The sequence below is a fragment of the Manis javanica genome, chromosome 17 (assembly GCF_040802235.1).
Source record: "Manis javanica isolate MJ-LG chromosome 17, MJ_LKY, whole genome shotgun sequence".
Taxonomy (NCBI): Eukaryota; Metazoa; Chordata; class Mammalia; order Pholidota; family Manidae; genus Manis; species Manis javanica.
The window spans coordinates 48,854,064-48,878,269 of NC_133172.1; the positions used below are offsets into that span (position 1 = coordinate 48,854,064).

The 24,206-nt window shown below is 37.9% G+C and overlaps 1 protein-coding gene across 6 annotated transcripts in view; it reads left to right on the plus strand.

The window, feature by feature from the left end:
- Window positions 1–24,206, plus strand: part of TANGO6 (transport and golgi organization 6 homolog) — a 176,673-nt gene that overhangs the window by 88,662 nt on the left and 63,805 nt on the right. For 2 of the 6 annotated variants that reach the window (XM_037025309.2, XM_073225530.1), the window contains one exon: window positions 17,811–17,951. The exons of 1 other annotated variant lie outside the window; for it this stretch is intronic. In XM_037025309.2, coding sequence (XP_036881204.2) covers window positions 17,811–17,951 — 141 coding nt within the window. Of the gene's footprint in view, window positions 1–476; window positions 845–5,622; window positions 5,746–17,810; window positions 17,952–24,206 lie in introns of those variants that run through there. 3 more of the 6 variants (XR_012126525.1, XR_005063209.2, XR_012126524.1) reach the window with 3 other exon arrangements.

Sequence of the window (24,206 nt, forward strand, 5' to 3'; positions counted from 1 at the left end):
CTCTTAGGACTGTGAAGGGTGGATGGGCAGGATTTAGATGTGCAGATGGAGTGAGGGGATTGAAGCTGAAAGAGAAGCATAAGTAGGGAGATGTTCAAGAGCAGGGCAAGTCAAAGGAAGGTCAGCAGCCTGGTTGTTAGTGGAGTGAAGTGGCCATGAAGGAGAGAGTGGAATGGCTTTGAAATGTGGAAGCTGTTGGAATGCCAAGACCAGGCGTCTGAGCCTTTCTATGTAGGCTCTGGGGAGTCTTTCAAGGCTTGTTGTTGTGGCCAGCCTACCAGTAGTGTCTTGAGGATGGGCTTCCTGAATTTGAAAGTATCGTGCTTGCTGATGTTTATTACTTACATTTCCTTTGTTCTTATTTTCACTCATGATTTATTGACCACCAACAACATATCAGATGTATCTTATATAATTTCATTTATTCCTCACCACAGCCCTCTGAGAGTTAACATCTTTATCTCCTCACTTTTCAGACAAAGAAACCAAAGCCCTAGTGAAAGGCCAATGTGAATCATGGAGTCTGGAATCAGTTCCAGAGCCAAGTTACACGTCTCTGTGCATCCCTCATCTCTCCATTCCATTACCTTACTCTCCTGAATCACCGTGGCCTCTGCTCTGACAGTGAAATTAAGCAGTGAAACCAGTAGATCTTGACATTTTCAGCTAAGTGATTAAATATTTTTTAATTTCTTGGTTTCCAGGGCTCATTTAAAATCCTTTTTACCTTTTGTTCATGTAAGCTAGCTGTCACAAAGGCAAGATTCACTACCAAGAAGACAGTAGTGAGATATCTCGGGATAAAGAGTCAGTTGCTTCATTGTCTGCAAGCTATTAAGAAGGTGTAAGTATCTTCCTTGCAGAATGGCTATTTAAATTTTGCCCTGGCACCACCCTTTCTTTAGTAAAGTTGGAGTTTGAAGGCAAAATAGAGAGCTCACAAGTAAAATAGCAAATTCCTCTTTAGACTTATCGTTAAGTACAATATTCCTTTTTTCATATAAGGAATCAATCTGTTGTATTGGAACTACTTTGAGGTAACAGCTGGAGGGGTACCCCACCCTTGTATTTCCTTCCCAAACTAAAGAGCAAGCCACCTATGTTATCCTTCATTTCAAATACAAATTAAAATTCCTAATCTCACCAGTGTGATTATGATCCTTGAAGCTGTTCACATACTTAATAAGCCCAATTATATTTTTATTAACCCTGACATAGTTCCTTTTGTGACTGAATCATAAGTTTAACATTTTTGAGTGATGAAGCATCAGTTTCCCTGCTTTGGTCATGTCAAGATCTTGGGCAGTGGTAGGAAAATGCACATAATGACATCTGTTCAGTTTGGGCAACTCCTTTTTAAATTCTTACTTTACACTTTATGCTTAGTTTTGTTACCTGACCTTGTCATAGCTCTGGTGTCCCCAGGAGGCTAGAAGGTTGGGAATGAATTGAGCCTCAGGGAATGGATCACAAGCACTGAGCTACCAAAGACCTAAGGAGGTCATCTCTCCCGTTCATCTGCCAAGGCGTGCTTGCTGAAGTTTTCTTTCTTAGGGGGTGGCTGTTTTAGAAGCCTTTATGTCCAACTTCTGTTTTCCATTATTGGTTACCTGACTTTAGATAAGGACCGAAAGAATTATACATTATCTTTGTTGATTTTTTCTTATTGGTTTTAAATGCTTATTCATTTGTTCAACAAATACTTATTGAGCACCTGTTGTGTGTGAGGGCACTATGTTCAGTACCTTGCTGAGAGGAACAGTCATGTCCTGCCCTCATGGAATTTACAGTGGGAATTCAGGGGAGATAAAGGGGAGTAAATATTAATCAAATAACCACAAGAACAAATGTGAAATGTGGCTTTGACAGGTGCTGTAAAGAAAAGCTATGCAGAAATGTGAGAGCCTGTGCTAGGGACATTTTACCTGACAGAGACGGATGGAGGAAGGGGCCCATAAGCTGAGATCTGGTGGATGATTATGAGTTAACTAGTAAAGAAGGGAGGGAAGAGTGTTCTAGACCGAGGGAATAGCAAAGCCAGCAGTCCTGTGGCAGGGAGGAGCCCACAGACAGGAAGGATTGCAGGCACTGTGTTCCGCAGGACCCTAGGATCTGTGACCAGGGGGAATGGCTGGTGGGCTCATAGTACCGGCAACTTCAATCTAATGAGAGGGTTTTGCTTTTCCTTTCACTGAGCCTCCTCTGAAGATTTTATGTGAAAACAAGGTTCTGCTGCTTCCAAGAAGAAAAAGGATTTGAAAAATCACTGCCTTAGGCTATCTACCTGACTGAGCAAGGAAGTTTTTATATTGTATGTCATATATGATGTGTCTTGCCACACACACCTTTTGTCACCACCTCACCACTGTCAATAATGCTGTCTCTCTTTAAGCCTGTTTTCCTGAAATGCAGTATGTTTGGCCACTTATACAAATCTTTAAGCTCAACTTCTAACATGCAGCCCTTAACCATTATGGAAAACATATTAATTGCTGGTGAAAAAGATAAAACCATCAGAGTTATTTTAGGCCAGTGGTTTTGAATTTTTTTTTTTTGCAGTGGAATCCATTTTTTAAATGAGATCTGAGATAAAGGCATCAAAATTCAAGTGATTTTTATTTTCTTCTTTGTGTCTTTTTTCTTGTAGTTTTCACATTTTCTAGTGTGAACATTTATTGCTTTCATAATCAGAAAATAATGATTTTTAAATTATGTGTCTTTTTAAGAAAAGTGGATCATTTCATGATAGAAAGTTTCAGGGACTAGCACAAATTGAAGTAGATGGTTCCCCCTGTGGTAGAACTTGCTGTTGACTTTTTCATGACCTGAAATTCCTAAGGCACGGGTTGACCATGGCTTTTTCACCATGAAATTATATGATGACAGCAGAAACCTAACTGACAAACAGATGTTTTTCTCAGGTGGAGCTTTTCATAATGAAATGGTTGCTTAGAAACCAGACCATAATAATAACTTTTCTATATTTAGTTTGTAAAGTGATTCAGTTTGCGAAAGTATTAAGTCAGAGAATACTAATTAGATAAAATTTAACATGTCCATTATTTGTCTTGCAGTCCAGCAACCAAATGGTTAAATTAGCAGTAGAATTTTATCCAGAAGTGTCTATTTAGATGCTATCCATAACAAGGTCATACAAGGAAAATGACAGTTCATGAAACCATCTTGCTCTGCTCTTAACTGTGATTCTCTAGTGGCCCAACGTGTTTGATCTTTCACCAAGTATGTATTAGAAGCTGTGACATGCAACACTTATTAGGTTGCTGAAAGGATCTGTTAGGTCAGTGGGCCTAAAATTGTATGTGAAAATAACTTCAATTCAGGTTAAGCTCAGTGAGACAGCAGTGTAAAGGAAAGGCTCAGGAGCAAAGATGCTTGTTTAAGACAAATTTAAAAATGGAAAATCTGATATGCTAACTCTTAACTAGTAACAAAAAAATCTTGACCTGTTTCGTATTTGACAGTTGAATTAAAAACATTAAATCTTAAATTCAGACTAGACAAAATCTAGAAGAAAATCCACTTCTGATATTGATGAGACAGCTCAGCTAAAGACAACTATTAATGCAGGGTAACATTTAAAACACTTAAAAAACATTAAAGAGCAGACAAGAAAGCAGAGACTTACCAAGCCAGCATCTTAAGAGAAAGCCAGAACCCTAAAAGTGAAACTGAGGATAAGAACCTGCATTTGCCCTTAGGGTATTTGCTAACATTAAACTGTGAGTTTCCAAGCCTTGAAGGGCAAGTTGCAGACGTGAAAGCCAGTGTGGAGTGGGGAGTCTAATAGAAGACCTCTGACTTGAAGCTTAGACCCTAAAGGAATACACCTTTAGATGAAAGATAAGTAAAAAGGCTACCCTACTACATCTCAGCCCCAGAGACTGGGAGGGATGTCTTGGCACTAAGCAGAGCTGAAGGGATAAGGAAAAAAAGGCTATCCCTGGGAGGCTGTAATCACTGAATGGACCACCTCTCCTGCAAATTTGCTCTTTTGGGATTCAGGATATTTCTAGCAGGGAATTAGAGTTGGAAATGTTTCTGTGTTGGTATATTGTCTTTCAGTGTCTTGCAGAAACAAAAATGCATCTCCTGTAGAAGAAGACACCTTCATCTGAGACCCCAAAGAATCTCCATAACAATTTAAAATTATTAACTTTAAAATTTTTTAATAGTTTAAAGAAATTTTTAACATGGTAATATGCAGAACATAAAATTTCCCCTTTTAACCATATTGTGTCACCACTATTTCCAAAACTTTTTCATCACCCCAAACAGAAACTATAACCATTAAGCAATAATTCCCCAATCCCCCCTCCCATAATAATTATTTGATTAATAATTATTATACATTTACTTATGAACAAAAACTTCTAGATAGTCACAAAATAACCAAGCAAGAAGAAACAAGGTTCCAGCAGACTTTAATGTTGGAAATGTCATGCACAAATTATGAAGTAACCAGGCTTACTGTATTCAAAGAAATACAAGACTTTAAAATATCTTCAGGGATAGGAAACAACCAAAACTGATACAGCAGATTTGGACGGAACAAAAAACAATTAGAATGCCTAAAAATAAAAAGTACAATAACAAAAATAAAAAACTCAGTGGATGGGTTTTCTAGCAAACACAGCTGAAGAGACAATGAGCTAGAAAGTGGAAAGGAAAAAGTTACACAGAATGCAGCACAGAGAGACAATACTTAGTCTCCAGATGGAGAAGTCAAAAAGGAAAGATTTATAGATTTGATCTCTTAAAGGTTTAAAAGTCATTCATGTCAAAAACAACCAAAAATAAATGTATTTGAGTTGACCCACAACTCAACAGCTTAACCTTAATTAAAATGCTAAGTATAATTAAAGAAAAAAGACTTCTGACAAAAAGGACAAGCATGAACCTATACAGACTGGTAGTGGATTTGTGGTTACAGGAGCTGGGGAGGTAGGGAGGAAAAAGAAAGTGACTGCTAGTGGGTAGGAAGTTTCTTGAAGGAGTGATGAAAATGTTCTGGAGTTAGTGATGATGGTTGCACAACTTCGTGAATGTACTAAAAACTACTGAATTATACACACTAAAAGGGTGAATTTTATGGTATGTGAATTATATCTCTCAATAAACCTATTTTTTGCAAGAAGGACAAGCAGACAGTAAATGCCTTTATTACAAAGAGGTCATTTAAGAGACATATCCAGTAGATAAATGGATAAAAAACGAATAGGCCATTCATGGTAGAGGAATATAAATAATACATTTGCAGCTTTTCTAATAAGCAAAGAAATGTGGATAAAATAATAATGAGATGCAATTTTTTTGGGTGCCATTTAAAAAAAAACAGGTTTCCCCCCCCCTTTAATGGTGATGCTCAGTGCTGGCCAAGTGTAGTGTAATTGGTACACTTTGGGGCCTTCTTAGTAGAAAAAGTAATGAGAACAGTTTTGGAATGCAGATTTGAAAATGGTTAGGCCCTTAGAGCCAGTTATTTTCTCTCTGTGGAATCTACCCTAAGAGTATAAATGGGAGGTGGGTGCTTTTGGTAGTTTTGTCTAAAATAGTCTGTGGAATTTCTACACTGAATAATTATGCAAATGATTTTGGTCCCAGGGGCAGTCTTCAGTTGAAAAATCTGGGGCTTTTGCAGCGTAGCTCACCTGGACCGTTCTCCAGAAAGCCCCACCCCACACCCATTTTTACTCCTGTCTCCTCCTGAGCTTATTACACCCAAAGGTAAAGTACTACCACATTGTTTTGTAATCATTGCCTAATTTGTCTCTTTCCCGAGACAAGCACTGCCCTGTTGCATTTGTATCATGTAGTGACAGTATCTGGCAACATAATAGGCACCCTATTAATATCTGAATGCATCAAAGAATTCTTTCCATTGCTGTTATTTTAAAGTTGTTTTCCAAACAGTAAGATTTGTGCCATAGCAGCAGAGTACTTATATATACTCATAACTGATTTGGTTTTTTAAAATTGGCTCCTTATCCTCTCTTTTTAACTGACTAATATTTAAAAGAAATCCTTTATATTTCTACCATCCTAAGTAATAATATTACTGTTAAAGGTTTCAGTGTTATTGGACCACTTCAAATTATCTAGTGTGAAAGCCAAGCCACCTAGGGAAATAAGCTCTTCACTTCATCCTCCCATAAATAGATGACTATTAAAATAAAACAGAGTTGTCCACCATGAAAGTGTTAGTGTTGATTTCAGGTTTCAGGTTATTTTTAAAAAATACCTTTATTGAGACAGAATTCATGTACCATATAGTTCACCCCTCTTAAGTGTACAACACAATAGATTTTGGTATATTCACAGAGTTGTGCATGTCACCACCGTCAATTTTAGAACATTTTCATTTCCTTAAAAAGAAACTGGCTCCCTTCAGCCTTCACTCCTCAATCCTCCCAAACCTTCCACAGGTGAGTTTTATTTTACTTTCTTCTTCATGCTTTTCTCTAGTATTTGAATTCTTTTTACAGTGACCATGTATTATATTTATAGCATCAGGGGAAAAAAAGCAGTCCAGTTCTTTGGACTGTGCAAGTACATGTTTTGAGTCCTCCTCGTTTCCCCTCTCCTTACAGGTGCCCTACCTGGCCCAGGGATTTCAACCTGAGGGCCGTGTGGACCCTAAGAGGGTCCAGGATTAGGTCTGGTCACTCCCCAAAATGGATGGCTGAGTGTTTTTGTGTGTACGTGCATTTCTAAGGGGAGAAGGAGCTCTTTGGGGGAAATTTGTAGCAGCTCTGCCTGGTTTCCATATAAAACTACAGTATAAGTCCTACATGTCATGGTTACTGATTTCACAACAATCACTCTTTTTAAGCCAGTCCTAGCCTAGAGCACCTATCACAAAGACTTACCTGATCATCTCATCAGGACATTGGCTAGGCTTAACTAAGGGAAAAAGGAGAATTTTGGAAGAGTATTTATCTTGCCCGTGTCATTGCTCAGTGCCCAAAGCACAGAGCAAGTCTCGTAGCCCTAAGACACTTAGAATGTAAAAGATCCGCCCTGGCTTGTCAGAGCTTCAGGCCAGGTGACAGCTCCCCAGGGAGCCCTTGGCTCTCAAACTAGTGAGAGCCTGACGCATCTCTCAGCTTTGCTGACTCTGCAGCTTCTCTTGCATAGGCTTGAGGTGAAGTTTCAGTAGAAAATTTAGACAAAAAAAGAATCCAAAGTTCAGATGGTACACCTTCTAATGGGACCACCCATCTTAGGGTCTGGTCTTTAGGAGATGTAAAGGGTTTTATTTTCTTACCTAGATTCGACTAAAAGAACCATTTACTGTTCCCTGAGAAACCAGAAGCCACTCTTTTCTTTTTACCAGTAAATGTCTCTTTTGATAGCAAAAAGAGAATAACAAACTTATTTACTCTTTGGAAACTATGTAAAGAGAATTACATGAATGACATCCTGCTTCTTTATTTCTCACCATGATCAGCTGAAATGTAAGTTTCTCCAAATGCATAGGGCAGTGATTACTGTCAAAGCAGTGGTAATTGCTGCTTTCTTTTCCTTCCTTCCTCACTATGGCTGTGGTCACACTAGGGCAGTTTTGTTCACATTTCTGTACATACAGCGGAACCCTTGATCATCGTGGTGTTCTTGAGGCTGCTTCTCTCAGCTCCTTGTTTTTCTCGTACTCCTTCCTCTCTGTCACCTGGAGCTATTCGATAGAGCGGCACTGACAAGGTAGACTCTAAGCTTTTTGGTGCTGTTTGGGGTTTTATTTTGTTAGATAAATAAAAGATTTAGGGGGCTTGCAGTAGCAAGTGGAGTGGAGGTGTTTGAAAATCATTGGGTGAGAACTGGAACTCATTCAAATTCAAGTTTTCGATTTCCTTTTGTATGGCTCCTCTGTCATCCACTAATGTTAGCAGCATCTCAAGTTAGGATCATTTCTGAATTTCATTAACATCACTACCTCACTTTTCCACATGCTAAATAAACATACCCACGAGGTGTAAAGCCGGGATGCCTCTTCTTCCTCTGGCCTTGGAGTCCAACAGAAAGTAACCTTTATGGAGCGAGGCTTATACTTAAAAATGTAACGTTTTCTGTCTTTGATGTTAGGTTTGCCAAGCTCGTACTGTTCTGACAGCTGTTTTCTCCTAGTGGTGTCAATGGGCCATGGGGTACCTGAGTACAGGTTTACAATTGTGGTCTGCCGTGTGGCAGCTCTGTGCTCTTGCCATATTTTTCACCCCACCATTCCTCAACTTCTCCCTCAGTAAAACTAGGAATAATAATAGAACCAACTTCAAAGGAGCATTAAGTGGATGACTCTGTAAAGTGCTTAAGCCCAGCCTGGCATACTGAAAACAATCAATGTTAGAGTGTTTTACTGTTTCTGCTATTAGGTTTTTATTTATTATAATAATATTTCTTGATCCAAATGGCTTCCAGCAAGTATAGTTAACTGGCAGTAAATACAGATTATTCATTTATTTTTACTTATTCCCTTCCAAAATGGGAATTAGAAAACAATTCAAGCAATTATATTGGCATTATTTTAGCGTTTGAATATATCACTTAGGTCCTGATTTAAAGAGGTAGATGCTAAATACAGGTCTTACAAATCTATAGTTGGTAGCTGTCACAGCTTATTAGTCTAACCCCGTTTTATTCTCAGGCCTGAATAACACTCACTCATCTTGAATCTTTATAAATTTGTTGGGGCTTGTCCACACTTTGGACTTTAAAGAAACTTAACATCAAATCGACATGTTAGATGTTATCATTCACTCTAATTAGAAATACAGTTCAGCTGTTCAGTTGAGTCCCCATGCTTCCTTGATTTAATAACTATCTTCTCCGGTTTGTGCAACTTCCTGGGTTCTTGGAGCTGGAATTATTGTTAGTTTTCATCATAATGAGAGGTCTCAAATGTAACCACTGACGTGCCCTGCTGCAAGGTAGTATTTTCCCTCTCTTCAGGCTCTGTCTTCCTTACCTTAGTCTTAGGGCTACAAGAGAGGACAGTCACCTTTTTGTAATCAGAAGGATACTTGTCTTGTGCTTCACTCCTCTTAAACACCTTTGTTCTTTCAAACTAGAGCTTCCTCCCCAAGGTCAATAATACATTTTATCATATTTCTGGTCTTTAAAATGAACTTATTTTTATTAATTGCTTTGAACATAGTGAGTGAAGACTCAAAAAGCTTATCCTCTGCCCCGCTTCTTAGCCCCTCACAGTTCCAGTCCCCAGAGGTAATAATCGTTCCCCTTCTATCCCTCTTTAAGTAGTTTGTTCTAGTAATTCCTTCCCTGTTTATAAATAAAATGGCTGCACAGATCTCTCTTGATTTAAAATAGTTTGGACATTATCTACTTATTTTGTGTTGGTTGAGGATTTAGCACATTACACACACACATGCACACCTATATCCCTTTTCCTCCTGCCACTTCCCCATCACGATTTTTGGCTACATCATTGGGCAGTGTTTACAACTGACTATATCGATATTATTCATTGCTGAGCCTCATTCTGTCTTCCTTTAGTGTACATTTGCTAATTATATATGTAATTATTGATAATTTTTTTCAAATGATCCAACAGCTCTGTCAAATTCATATTATTTTGTTCTTTGTTCTTTTTACCTAGACTTCAGCCTTTAACACCATTTCCATTCTCTCTATCCTTGTTTTTAGTTGTATATCTTTTTTATTTCTTAACTGTTACTTTAGTGGGATTTTAGGAGGAAGAGAATATAAATATCTGTGGTCATTCTGCCACTTTTTGACCACAATTTTTTTTTAAGTTTCACTTCTAAAAGAGGCTATTCTATTTTAAAAGACTAGGCCCCTTATCACTGATTTTTTGAAAACTTATATTTTATTTATTTATATTTGATATGTAATATATTACATGGTTTAAAATTCAAACGATCCAAAAACATAACAGAATAAAAAATCTCTTCTCTCATATATGTCCCCTAGTCACCCCATAACCTTCCCCAGAAGCATCTAATAGCTTTAGTTTCTTGTGTATCCTTCCAGAAATATGTTATTAACATGTATTTCCCCTTTGTACACAGAGGATTGAAATCTTTTTTTAATTGAAATATTGCTGATATACAATCTTATATTGGTTTCAAATATACAACACAGTGGTTCAACAGTTTCCCATATTATTAAATCCTCACTCCACTAGTGCAGTTACTGTCAACACAGAAAAATGTTACAGAATCATTGACTATATTCTTCATGCTAAACTACCATCCCCATGACCAACCTACATTATGCTTGAGAATTTTGTGCTCCTTTATCCTCCTCACACTCCCCAGCCACCCATCCCAACCCTTCCCCCATGGTAACCACCAATCACTTCTCAGTGCTGTTTTGTTCATTTTGTTTTGCTTTGTTTTTATATTCCACAAATAAGTGAAATCCTATGGTATTTGTCTTTCTCTGCCTGGCTTATTTCACTGAGCATAATACCCTCTAGATCCATCCATGTTGTTGCAAATGGCAGGGTTTCTTTTTTATGGCTGAATAATATTCCACTATGTATATGTACCACAGCTGCTTTATCTATTCATCTTTTGATGAACACTTAGGTTGCTTAGGGAATATCTTGGCTATTATAAATAATGTATTATAAACATAGGGATGCACATATATTTTCAAATCAGGGATTGGTTTTCTTTGGGTGAATTCCTAGAAGTGGAGCTACTGGGTTGAATGGTATTTCTATTTTTAGTTTCTTGAAGATCCTCCACACTGCTTTCCACAGTGGCTGCAACAATTTACATTCCTACCAACAGTGCACGAGGATTCCCATTTCTCCACATCCTCACCAACACTTGCTATTTCTTGTCTTTGGGTAGTGGCCATTCTAACTGATGTGAGGTGATATCTCACTGTGGTTTTGATTTGCATTTTCCTGATGATAAGCAATATGGAGCATTTTTTCATGTGCCTTTTGGCCATCTGTATGACTTCTTTGAAGAACTGTCAGTTCAGGTTCTCTACCCATTTTTTTTTTTTTTTGAGAGGGCATCTCTCATATTTATTGATCAAATGGTTGTTAACAACAATAAAATTCTGTATAGGGGAGTCAATGCTCAATGCACAATCATTAATTCACCCCCAGCCTAATTCTCGTCAGTCCCCAATCTTCTGAAGCATCACGAACAAGTTCTTACATGGTGAACGAATTCTTACATAGTGAATAAGTTCTTACATGGTGAACAGTACAAGGGCAGTCATCACAAAAACTTTTGGTTTTGATCACTCATTATGAACTATAAACAATCAGGTCAAATATGAATATTCGTTTGATTTTTATACTTGATTTATATGTGAATCCCACATTTCTCCCTTTATTATTATTATTATTTTTTAAAAATAAAATGCTGAAGTGGTAGGTAGATGCAAGATAAAGGTAGAAAACATAGTTTAGTGTTGTAAGAGAATAGATGTAGATGATCAGGTGTGTGCCTGTAGACTATGTGTTAATCCAAGCTAGACAAGGGCAGTAATACATCCACGGATGCAGAAGATCTCTCTCAAAACAGGGGGGGTGAGGTTCTAAGCCTCACCTCTGTTGATCCTCAATCTACCCATTTTTTAATAGGGTTATTTGTTTTTTTGATGTTGAGGAAGATGAGTGGATGTTAACCCTTTACCAGATAAATCATTTACGAATATATTCTCCTGTGCTATAGGTTGCCTTTTTGTTCTACTGATGGTGTCCTTTGCTGTACCGAAGCTTTTTAATTTGATGTAGTCCCATTTGTTCATTTTTTTGCTTTTGTTTCCCTTTCCCAGGGTGATGTGTCCAGGAAAAAATTGCTCATACTTATGCTTAAGAGATTTTTGCCTATGTTTTCTTCTGAGAGTTTTATGATTTCATGACTTACATTCAAGTCTTTGATCCATTTCAAGTTTACTGTTGTGTGTGGAGTTAGACTGTAATCCAGTTTCATTCTCTTGCATGTAGCTGTCCAGTTTTTCCAACACCATTTATTGAAGAGGTTGTCTTTTAAAAGAGACTGAATTCTTTTTTTTCTTAAAGTATCATTGATATACAATCTTATATTCATTTCAAATGTACAACACAGTGGTTCACTAGTTATGCATATTATTAAATCCTCAACCCCTTTAGTACAGTTACTGTCAACATAGAAAGATGTTACAGAATCATTGAGTATATTCTCCATACTGTACTACTGTCCCCATGACCAACTTATATTATGATTGGGAATTATTGTTTCCCTTTATCCCCCTCCCCCTCCCTTCTATCTGCCCCAGCTCCTTCCCCTTGGTAACCCCTAGTCACTTCATATTGCCCATAAGTCTACTGCTGTTTTGTTCCCTGTGTTTTGCTTTGTTTTTATATTCCACAAATAGGTGATATAATATGGTATTAGTCTTTCTCCATCTAGCTTTTTTACTGAGCATAACACCAAAGAATTGAATACGATACACATTGTTTTGCACCTTGCTTTTCACTTAAAAACATACCTTAGATTTTATTCCATACAGTTTTTAGAAAGCTTCTTTATTTTTTATGGATGCATCATATTCTGTTGTATGAATGACCACAGTTTAATCAGTCCTCTATTAATAATGAACATTTCATGTGTTTCCAATGTCTTTTATTACAAATAGTGCTATTGTGATGATTTTTGTATATAAGTAATTTTCTACTTGTGCTAGTATATCTGTTAGGATAAATTCCTAGAGTAGACTTTCTGGCTGACCACGTAATTTAGACTTTTAAATGTTTTATATTTTCTTACAAATACAAGACAGAATCTATGAAATGTGGAATATTTGATTTTTTTCCCATTCAAATAACAAATGTTGTTCTTCCTCTTTCTACTTTCACCCTATAGGGCAACCAGAACAGATCTGGACACAAAAGGAAGCTGATACTTTGCTCTTGACAGTATATTTCCCTTTACATTTAAGATGTGCTATGTTATTTTCTCCCTTTTTTCTTTTATTCTAAAAGCTTAAAAGGGTAGACATTTTTATAGTTTTTTATAATAACCTTTGGAGACATAATTCACATATACAATTCACCCATTTGAAGTATACGCTTCAGTGGTTTTCGTATATTCACAGTGTGTAACCAGCACCAAGTTTAGAACATTTTTGTTGCTCCACAAAGGAATTTCATATCTATTAGCAGCCACTCGCTATTTTTCCCCACCTTCCACAGCCCCAGGTAACCACTAAATCTATTTTCTGTCCAAAGATTCACCTATTCTGGACATTTCTTGTAAATGGAATCACACAGTATATAGTTTTTTTTTTTATTTCTTACAGTTTTGTCAACAGAAATACCTGAGGGGTTTGAGTTAGCAGGTGGTTTTCCAGGTTGACGTGGGTATTTGGGGAGGTAGGTTATTGTCTGCCCAGGAGAATGAGGCAGGTTGGTTTTGAAATGGGGTGGTGCAGCAGGTTCCTGGGATAGAGCCAGGCAGCAAAGACACTTTGAATTAGATGTCTTTTCTGCAGTGCAAGAGCACTGTGTAAAGTGAGGCTACACCTGCACCGCTTGGACCATTTGGCAGGTCTGCACAGTCACTGAGCAGCATGCGGAGGGATCATCTTGGTCAGCACTATTTCAACCAGAATACATTTATGGCTTTGTAAGGGAAGTGTTTGGGGGAAAAAGAATAGTTATTTTACAAAGCTGACTGTCTATTTTGTTGCGTAAAGTATTTTTTCTTGAGTTAATTTTCCTATATCTTTGCCCCAAAACACAGATCAGAATGCTTTCATGAATTCTTGCCAGCTGGGCTTCACCTTTACCTTCTATGTATTTTATCTGTTATACCACATCTTGAAATGCATAGTCATTTTCCTATGATCAGAGAGAAGCAGGTATCTCTCACACAATCATTTGGTTCTTATTGCCAAAGGGATTGATGTGTCGTGTTGCCTTGAAGCCTGTGCTGACCCAGAAATTACCCCATTTTCAAATTACAAAGGAATTAATCAAGTCAAGGTTTGGGGTCATGTGAGGGTTATGGCCATGTTTCCTCAGTTGTCAAAATTCAGAAAACTTTTCAAAATAGGAAACAAAAACAGCCACATGAAATTTCCTCCCTTAAATTGTTACAGTCTTAGCCATTACATGTGACTCTCTTCATTGCCTGGTGTACAAGTAAGGAGGGAGCTTTCCTTGTTCTCTAGGGATTTATACATTCTCAGGTGACAACTGTATCCTAGAAGGTAAAATTTAGTCAGAGGGCCATTTGGCAGCAGTCTGGGGAGCAGGCCAGCAGGAAGATAAACAGATGCTAATATGGGCCTGTGGGAAGCAAGGAAATTGTACTTTGCAATTGGCAACCTTTTAATGCAACATTGGGAGAATTTAAAGCTCCCTGATGGAATTAAAAGTTTGGCATGATAGGGGAAGTTAAAAAAAAAAAGAATTTGAATTTTTAAAAATCTGAATAAGGATATGTTAGATTCCTTTGGTTGAAAAAAAATCAAACTGGCATAAGCATAGAAAGATATTTATTGGCTTGTGTGTCTGAAGATTCTAGTGGGTGAAAGTACAGTTGGATCCAGAGGCTTAAAGCACATCAGGTGTCTTCCCTTTCTCCTTCCCACTCTTGGCTTGACTGCTCCTGTTTTGGCACCATTTTTGGGTGGGCTTTCTCTGTATGGCAGGCACTGGGAGCTCCAGGTTAATAACTTCAATGGTGGGAGAAAAAAAGGCTTATCTTCCCCAGTAGTTCCAGTGTGTGTTCCAGGACTGAGTCTCATTGCCTGTTCCTGACCCAATCATTGTGGGGAAATGGGCTGGACTATCCAGTCAGCCTGGATTATGAGTTTATGTGTGGAAAGAGAGAAAGTGGGTCTTTAGCTCTGCTCAAACCACATAAACTGAGAGAGTAGGGCAGGGATAGTTCTGAAGGAACACCAGGTGTTGTTACTAGAAGAGAGACTAGATGCTGTGTGAAACCAAAATATCTGTCTGCTACAGAGGGGAAATTAAGACTCATTTGGTTGTAAAGTATATAGCAGGATATGTTGATAGAAGTAAGTAACTGTTCTGTGCTAAAGATTAATGAGAGAGAATAGGCATAAATGACAGTAGAAGGGACTTTAGTAATAGATGGTTTGCAGAAAAGCTAGTTACAGATCAAAATTTTATAAAGCAAATCTCATTTTCCCACTGATTTCCATTATGAAGTCAATACTATACAGTATTCCTAAAAAGAAACATCAGATTTCTGAATTGGGAACTCCTGATGAGTAAGTAGTTATGATTGCTACAAATCTAGAATATATACTAGGCCTTCTAATGTATCAGCAATACAGTGTCTGCCAGAATTGCAGTTACTACCAAATTCACTTTTGCTATGGGCTTCTTCAGAATTTGGAAGCTGTTCTCTTTCCCTCCCTTAGGAAACAATTCATTTATCCTTTTCTTAGCCACTGAAATTTTTCTTATGCTAGGATATCTCTAACTCACTTTATACTTCCAAGAACTTCTTCACTGTTTTGCATAGAGCTAAATACATATGCATTGTCACATTTTGCCAGCAGGGAAACTGATTCAGATTCTGCCACAGCCTGAAACTCCTTTAAGAGTAGAGCTTCTGCTTGTATAAAATTGGAGACCACATACAGGAAAATGTGGCTTAGGACCACATGCAGAGACTTCCTAAACTTTTTGGAAGCAATGAAAACATAGGGGTGGGGAGGGCAGAAAAAGGATGCGCAGCTCCCAGCTGGTGCACTATCTTTGTGCATATCTGATTTACAGGAGACTGGAGTAACATCCCATCCCATAGCAAACAGTGTGTAAACTTGGCTTGCAAGATTATCATGTTTAAACTGGAGAATGGTAAAGTCAGATGAAAAAAATTATATATTTCTCAGGCATTTATATTATTCTTTCCCCATCTTTCTTAATTCCTGAAATTTGTATCAAGACTGTATCTTTGAGCCCTTTTATTCATTCATTCATTCAACAAATAGTTATTGGGCAACCTGCTATGTGCTGGCCCTCTTGTGGGCATTGAGCCTATAGTGGGGAACAAAACCAAATCCTTGACTTTTAGTCACATTCTGAGGAGAGCCATTAATGAATAAGCAAGTGTATAACATGTCAGATAATACTAAATACTAAGAAGAAAGGCAAAGCTGGGTGAGAAGGGCAAAGAGTTGGAAGGGGAAGGAGGCTGTCATTTTATATATGATAAATGTTGTATTTGAACAGAGAGATGATGGGGTTTTGGGAGCAAGCCGAGGGGCTACCTGGAGGAGGAGCAGCCTAGAGAGAGGGGGAAGTAAGGCAAAGACCCTGGGCCCAGAGTAGCTTGGTCTTCTACTTTAAGCCTGCCTGGTTGTGACCAGATAGTTTCAGCTGCAGTGAGGATATAATAGGGTAGAAGCAGGGAGACCAATTAGTAGATTATTGAAAAAAAAAAACAACAACAGAAATCACAGTGGTTGTGGTGGAGGTGGTGAGAAGCATCCTCATCCCAGGTGTATTTGGAAACCCATTTTCCCTTTTGCTTGTTTTTCTTTTCTTTTTCCTCGCTATTCTTTGGAAGTATATAACCTTCCCTGCCTAGTAATGGAATTTGTATGTATACAGTTTTGAGACCAGGAGCTTTATTTCTGGTTCTACCTTAGGTTATATGTCTCCTTTCTCCATCCTTGTAAAGTTTGCTTAGTATGGGGCTGGGCTCAGGTAATACCACTGTTGCAGATTACACATCTAGGAGGCACTGGCATGATGAGAGAAGGGGTCAGCCAGTACACTTGTCCCACCCTATCCACTGTTTCACCGTTTGCATTGTCAGTTTTCCATAGTCAACTACTACCCGGAAACAGATGATCCTCCTTCTGGGATATTGTCAGAAGGTCAGAGGCAGCCTAGCGCTACATCACAGTGCCTACATCATTCACCTTACTTCATCTCATCACCTTTTACCATGTCACATTTTCACAAAAAGGATGAGAACAGTACAATATGATTTGAAAGAGACCACATTCACACAACTTTTATGACAGTACATTGTTATAATCATTCTATTTTATTATTAGTTACTGTTGTTTAAATCTTTTATTGTGCCTACTTTATTAAACTGTATCATAAATACATATAGGAAAATACATAGTATATATAGGGATATAAGGATTGGTACTGTCTGTGGTTTCAGGCATCCACTGGGGTCTTGGAACATGTCTGCCATGAATAAGGGGGACTCAGGAACAGGATCTTTCCCACTTATGATCAGGGAACTCAGCCATAAGCATAGGTCTACTACTGATCGTGCCCAGAATGCTCTGAAGATGTTTCCTTGTGGAAATTGCTCTCGTCATTGACAGTTTTACAGAGTAAACTCATACTTGAATGGAGACTTGCCCCAAAGACAGGAAGCGCCCCTGTGTTTCAGGCCGATAAGTTGGCAGGGACAGTACTAGTCACAGGACTGTAGAGTCTGAGACTCAGAAGGCTCCTTAGAGGACATTTAATCCCATCTTCTCCCGCTACTATATGAATCACTGCCATGATATATAATCATCTAGCCTCTACCTCAAGGGTCTAGAATCCATAGATCACAAAATGTTAGTACTGGAACTTATCTTAGAGATAATGTAAGGCTAGAAGAATCCGGGAGTCAGAAATTCCAGACCCACAGTCTTTGCACTCACTATTTTGTCGCTCCAAACAAGGGCTATTTTGTAGCCCCTGCCGGTAGAATTACGTCTCTGTCTCCTTCCCATCACGGGCTGTCTAGGTTTGTTTGCCTTTCAGTCCTAAACAGTAAGGGATCATTTCTTTTCATTTTCAACTCCAGGGGTTGCCCTGCTGTCAGATGCATACCCTGAGAAAATCTTGCCTGGCCTGCTGGCTCAGTATGACAGTGGTAAAGACAAGCACACACCGGAGACCAGAATGAAAGTTGGGGAAGTCCTGATGCGAACTATCAAGGCATTAGGTGAGTTTCTTATAACATTATCTGGGTCAGGGGCCCTATGGCTCTGAAACCAATTCTGCCTACATGGAGGCTTATTATGCTAGCAGGTGAGAATGGTTTAGAGGCTGAGGTGAACTACCTCCAGTTCAAGGATTTAGCAAATACCCTGACACCTGCTAAGAGATTGGCAGCAGCAGTGCCCATTTTCCTACTGCTGCTTAGTCTCCTCCCCTGAACTATGTTAGGGCCCTGATCTTCATTGGAGCTGGAATGGAAACTTCCACACTTGCTGAGCAGCAGCAGGCATAAAGAGAAGAGGATTGACAGACAGAGAGGGAAGGTGCTAACTTGTCAAATGGCTACTGTGTGCCAGGTCATCTACATATATAATCTCATTTGATTTTGCCAACAAATCCTAAAGAGAGGCTGTCAGATCCATTGTATAGTTGAGGAAACCAGAGCAGCGACCTTTAATGGTTTATCCAAGACTCATTCAGCTAGTAAACAGCAGTACTAATAATTGAACCCACCAACTGGAAAGGAATTGCTCAAAACCACACAAGCTGAGAGTAGTAAGAGTGAGCATGGGCTCAGAAGTCGCACTGCCTGGGTTCAGATCCTGAACTGCTGCTTATTGGCAGTGTGATATGGGTATGTTTCTTAACCTCTCTCATTGTCTTCATATATAAAATAAGAATATTAATAGCACCTACCTCACAGGCTGTTGTAAGGACTGAATAAGGTAATACTTAAAATAGTGTTTGGCACACAGTATGAGCTCAATAAATTTTTATTTTTGCTGAGTAAAGAAGAAAGGTCGCTTTTTTAAAGAAGAGAAATGCTCTATTATTTATTACTTACTGAGTGTGCATGTGGGGCAGGAGGTGGGACACTGGGAAGCAAGGACAAAGGAACCATTGTTGACTCTAAAGCCAGGCATGAATTAAGATGAACTAATGAGTTCTCCTTAAGTCCTCAAGTATGCTTTCGATATTTTTATATTGGGCTGTGTAATGTAGAATTGAGAGGAATTTCCTTTACCTGCCTTCCATAAACTTAACCATTGTCTACTGCATTGAATATAAGTAGCTTGAAGCCTTAAAATAAGGCAAGACAGTCATATAGGTGTGGGCCACTGGTGTACAGTATCTAGTCAACCAACCAGCTGCCGTGTTCAACTTTGAGAATTAAGTTATGTTGGGGCTGTGTGCTCCTCATGCATGTCCGTATCAGATTATGTCATGAGATATAGCCTCAGTGGTTTATGTTTTGGCTGACAAACAATGCCACATTGAACTGGACTTCTTTCTGTCTTTAAGGTAGAACAGCATCTTCTCAGGTGCTGATTTATTTGTCCTTGGCTTTTTAGTAATTCTATCATGTGTCCACTAGCAGAAGAAGTGATCCCATCTTCAGTTTGGCTTGTCTGTTGGGGATAGTAAAACTTGTAAATTTCCTCTTTACCCAGTAGGGAAAGATATGGGAAAACAAAGTAGCTTTTCACCTCATGCATCAAGAAATGACACTGCATTCTTCCTTTACCAGCACTCAAGGCTTTACAAAGATTCTACATAGCCATGCATTATTTCTGCAGACATAGTCTTTAATTTTCTTAATTTCTGGGTGGCCTTTCTGGCTAACAAAGATAGGATCTAGATCTCCAACCACTTAAATCCTTCTGTCAATGAAAGGAGGATCTCATGAGTGTGAAATTTTAAAAAGTTTTTTTCTACTCTTTGGAGAAAAACCAACTTTCTATATTTGCCATAGTCCTAAATTGTGTCTGAAACATACCAGACAAGTGTACCTTTATAAGAAACCATTCTCTCACAGTAGGTGTGAATATTAAAAAATACCACAAGGTCGAGTGCAACCCCTGACTTCTATTTGTGTGTATCACTGGGATTGTCAGAGCTGAGAAGGAATGTATGCTATAATAGACAGCATACATACCATGTATTTTCTCTGTAACCTCTTGTAGACCTCTACCACTGGGATGATGAATACTGAAGACACCCATTTCTCAGTCTCCACTGGCCAGTCCTATCATATCCTGGGGTTACAGTAGAGGTGGGGTTAAAGAACTAGGTTGAGTGGGAGAGAGACCTTATTCCTTTTTACATATTCCTCTAATTAGACCAATTTCCAAAACAGTCTTCTAGCATTTCAGAGTAAATTTCCTCAGCTTTAACTGCTACTATATCATTCATATTACGAACTTGTCCAAGAGCATAGATGAGGTGGCTTGTTGAAATCCTTTAAATGAAATTAAAACCCAGTTTTACATCATAGCCAATACCCTTAGTGTGCTAGTGGTGTGGAAATCCCTGTGAACAGCCACCTAGTAAAGCTTCCCTAATAAGTATCCTAGTTTTATTGGCCCACGCTTTGCACGTTTCTCACCCCCAACTCTTGTTTGCAGCCGGGGGAGTTCCATGGGAGAGGAAGGCCCACAGACAGGAGCCAGGTGCAGTACACTAGTGCTTGCTCTCAGCATCATTTTTAGTTACTTAACCACCACACCAACTTCTCTTCCTGCCACTAGACAGAGGGTGAAAAATCAGCAGGAGCTTTTTTTTACATTAAAAAAAAATTGAGGTATTACATACATAAAGTATATAAAGTACACTCATTTTAATAGTATAGTTTTATTGTTCCTTGCATATTTACCACCACAAAGGAACTTCTAGTAATTCATAAAGTTTCCTTTTGTCCCTTCCTAGTCTATACTTGCTCCAGGGGTAAGCACTATTCTGACTTTTTATCACCATAGATTTATTTTGATTATTCTTGACCTTCATTTTAATGTAATTAAATCCCCATATTTCTAGCAAGCTGATAGATATGGACACTTGGTTAAATTCTAGTAAAATTTTGGGAGACCAGAATACTTCATAGGCTGTGGTCTGTACAGTATTTCCCATTGTCTCATATTAGGAGGCACTTAATGTCTGGTTATCTCATTTTAGTGATGTTGAGATTGATCGGTCATGATTCCAGTAGGATATATCCTGAATATGAATCTCCTTGTCAACCTTCCTCTTAATGGTTTTAAGTAACCACTGATTGTTGCTTAGATCCATTATTTCATAGGGGTTACATTTTTTATACATTAGGGAACTGAGATGCAGTTACTAACTTGGCTAATGCCACACAGCTAATTACTGGTGGATCCAGAATTTGACAGTCTAACTCCAGACCCAATCCCTTACCCAATATACTGGATTGCATCCTGTATGTTTTCCCATGTCATCAAGCATCTTTTAACTCTAATTAACATGGACAATCTCCATATGCTCTCTAATTTTTAGTGATTGCATGATAATATATCATTTAATGTACCATAGTTTTTCCAACCAATAAGCTTGCAGGATGTTCCAGCTTTTCGCTATTAATGAATTACATTGAGATGAACATTCTTGTAGCTAAATCTTTGTGCAGATCCATGATAATTAGGAAAATTTTCTAACAGAATTTTTTAAAAGCATGGGCTTTTTTTTTTATTGAAGTATCGTTGATATATAATGGTATATTGATTTCAAATATACAACAGTGGTTCAGCAGCTACCCATATTATTAAATCCTCAACCCCTCTAGTGCAGTTACTATCAACATAGAAAGATGCTACAGAATCATTGACTATACCGTCCATGCTGTACTACCGTCCCTGTGACCAGCTTATATTATGATAGAGAATTTTTGTTTCCCTTTATCCCCCTCACCATCCCCACCCACCCACTCCAGCCCCGCTCCCATGGTAACCACTAGTCACTTCTTGGTGTCTGTAAGTCTACTGCTGTTCTGTTCCTTCTGTTTTAAAAGAAATAAAAATTGCTTTGTTTTAATGTTCCACAAATAAGTGAAATCATATGGTATTTGTCTTTCTCCACTTGGCATATTTCACTTAGCATAATACCCTCTAGATCTACCCATGTTGTTGTAAATGGCAGGATTTTTCTTTTTTATGGCTGAATAATATTCCATTATGTATATGTACCACAACTGCTCTATCTGTTCATCTATTGATGGACACTTATGTTGCTTCTATATCTTGGCTATTGTAAATAATGCAGTAATAAACATAAGGGTGTAAACATACATATTTTAAAGATGTTTATTGCTAAATTGTCCTCCAAGGAAACTGTGCCAATTTGTATCTCAGTGTTTGAGGATATTTATACCCTCATTAGCACTATATTTGCTATGTATTAACATTTTTATCAAGCAGATATATTAATTCTATCTTGTTTTTATCTCTACTTACTCAATTGATAAAAGGTTAAATATTTTTCATATATTTATTGGCCAGATTTGTGTGTGTGGAGGGTGTTTGTGTGTGTATGTATGTGTGTGTGAATTGCCTTTTCCTGTCCTTTCTCCATTTTTCCTTTGGAGTATTGATTTTGTTACTTGATATATAAAAGCTATATATTTAAAGATCTTGAACTACTGACATTTATGTTGCAGATACTTTCTTTGGGCTGTTGTTTATATTTTAGTTTTGCTCATATTTTCTGTGTATTTTGTTTTTGAAGCATAGAAGTGTTTTATTTTGATGTAGACAACTTTTCCCTTATGTTTTCCCTCATTTAAAAAGTCTTCTCAAACAAGGTTACTTAAGTATTAATCTGTATATTTTATTTTATTTTTTTATTGAAGTATAGTTGATATACAATATTATTTTGCTTTCAAGTATACAACACAGTGATTCAACTGTTATTAAATTAAATTATTAAATCCTCATCCCAAGTAGTGCAGTTACTACCTGTCAACATAGAAAGATGTTATAGAACCGTTGACTATATTCTCCTTGCTGCACTACCATCCCCATGACCAACATATATCATGATTGAGATTTTTGTGCCCATTTATTCCCCTCACTTTCCCCACCCACCCACCCCAACCCCTCCCCCAAGGTAACTACCAGTCACTTCTTAGTAGCTGTGAGTCTACTGCTGTTTTGTTCATTTTGTTTTTGTATTCCAGAAATAAGTGAAATCATATGCTTTTTGTGTTTCTCCATCTGGCTAATTTCACTCAGCATAATACCCTCTAGGTCCATCCATCCATATTGTTGCAAATAGCAGGATTTCTTTTTTCTTTTAAATGGCTGAATAATATTCCATTATGTATATTACCACATCTTCTTGATCCATTCATCTAACAACAGACAGGTTGCTTCCATATCTTGGCTATTGTAAATAATGTGGCAATAAACATTGAGGTGCATATATCTTTTCAAATCAGAGATTCTGTTTTCTTTGGGTAAGTTCCTACAGGTGGTACTGGGTCATCTTGTATTTCTATTTTTAGTTTTTGACGAGCCTTCATACTGCTTTCCACAGTGGCTGCACCAGTTTGCATTCCCACCAGCAACGTAGGAGGGTTCCCTTTCCTCCACATCCTCACCAACACTTGTTATTTCTTGTCTTTTGCATAGTGGCTATTTTAACTGGTGTGAAGTGATATCTCTTGTGGTTTTGACTTACATTTTCCCGATGATTAGCAATGTGGAGCATCTTTTCAAGTGCTTGTTGGCTATCTGTATGTCTTCTTTGGATAAATATTCAGGTCCTCTGTCCATTTTTTTATTGGGTTATTTGTGGTTTTGGTGTTGAGATGTATGAAATCTTTATATATTTTGAATGTTAAGTTCTTGTCAGATAAATAATTTAAAAATGTATTCTCCCATACTGTAGGTTGCCTTTTTGTTCTCTTGATGCTGTCCTTTCATGTACAGAAGCTTTTTAGTTTAATGTAGTCCCACTTGTTCATTTTTTGTTTTTTTACCTTATCCAGCTAGATGTGTCCAGAAAGAAATTGCACATGCTTATGTTCAAGAGATTTTTTTGCCTATGTATTTTTGTATGAATTTTATGGTTTCATGTCTCTTATTTAGGTCTTTGATCCATTTCAAATGTACTTTTGTCTATGAAATTAGACACTAATGCAGTTTCATTCTCTTACGTGTAGCTGTCCAATTTTCGCAACACCATTTATTGAATGCTCCTGTTTCCAGCCCTTGACAGCTTTGTTCTTCTTTCTTAGGATTGCTTTTGCTATTTGGGGTCTTTTGTGGTTCCACATGAATTTCAGGATTATTTGCTCTAGTTTATTAAAAAATGCTATTGGTATTTTGATAGGAATTGCATTGAATCTGTAAATTGCTTTAGGCAGGATGCCATTTTTTTTTCTTTTTCTTTTCTTTTATTTTATTTTGTTATCATTAATCTACAATCACATGAAGAACATTATGTTTACTAGGCTCCCCCCTTC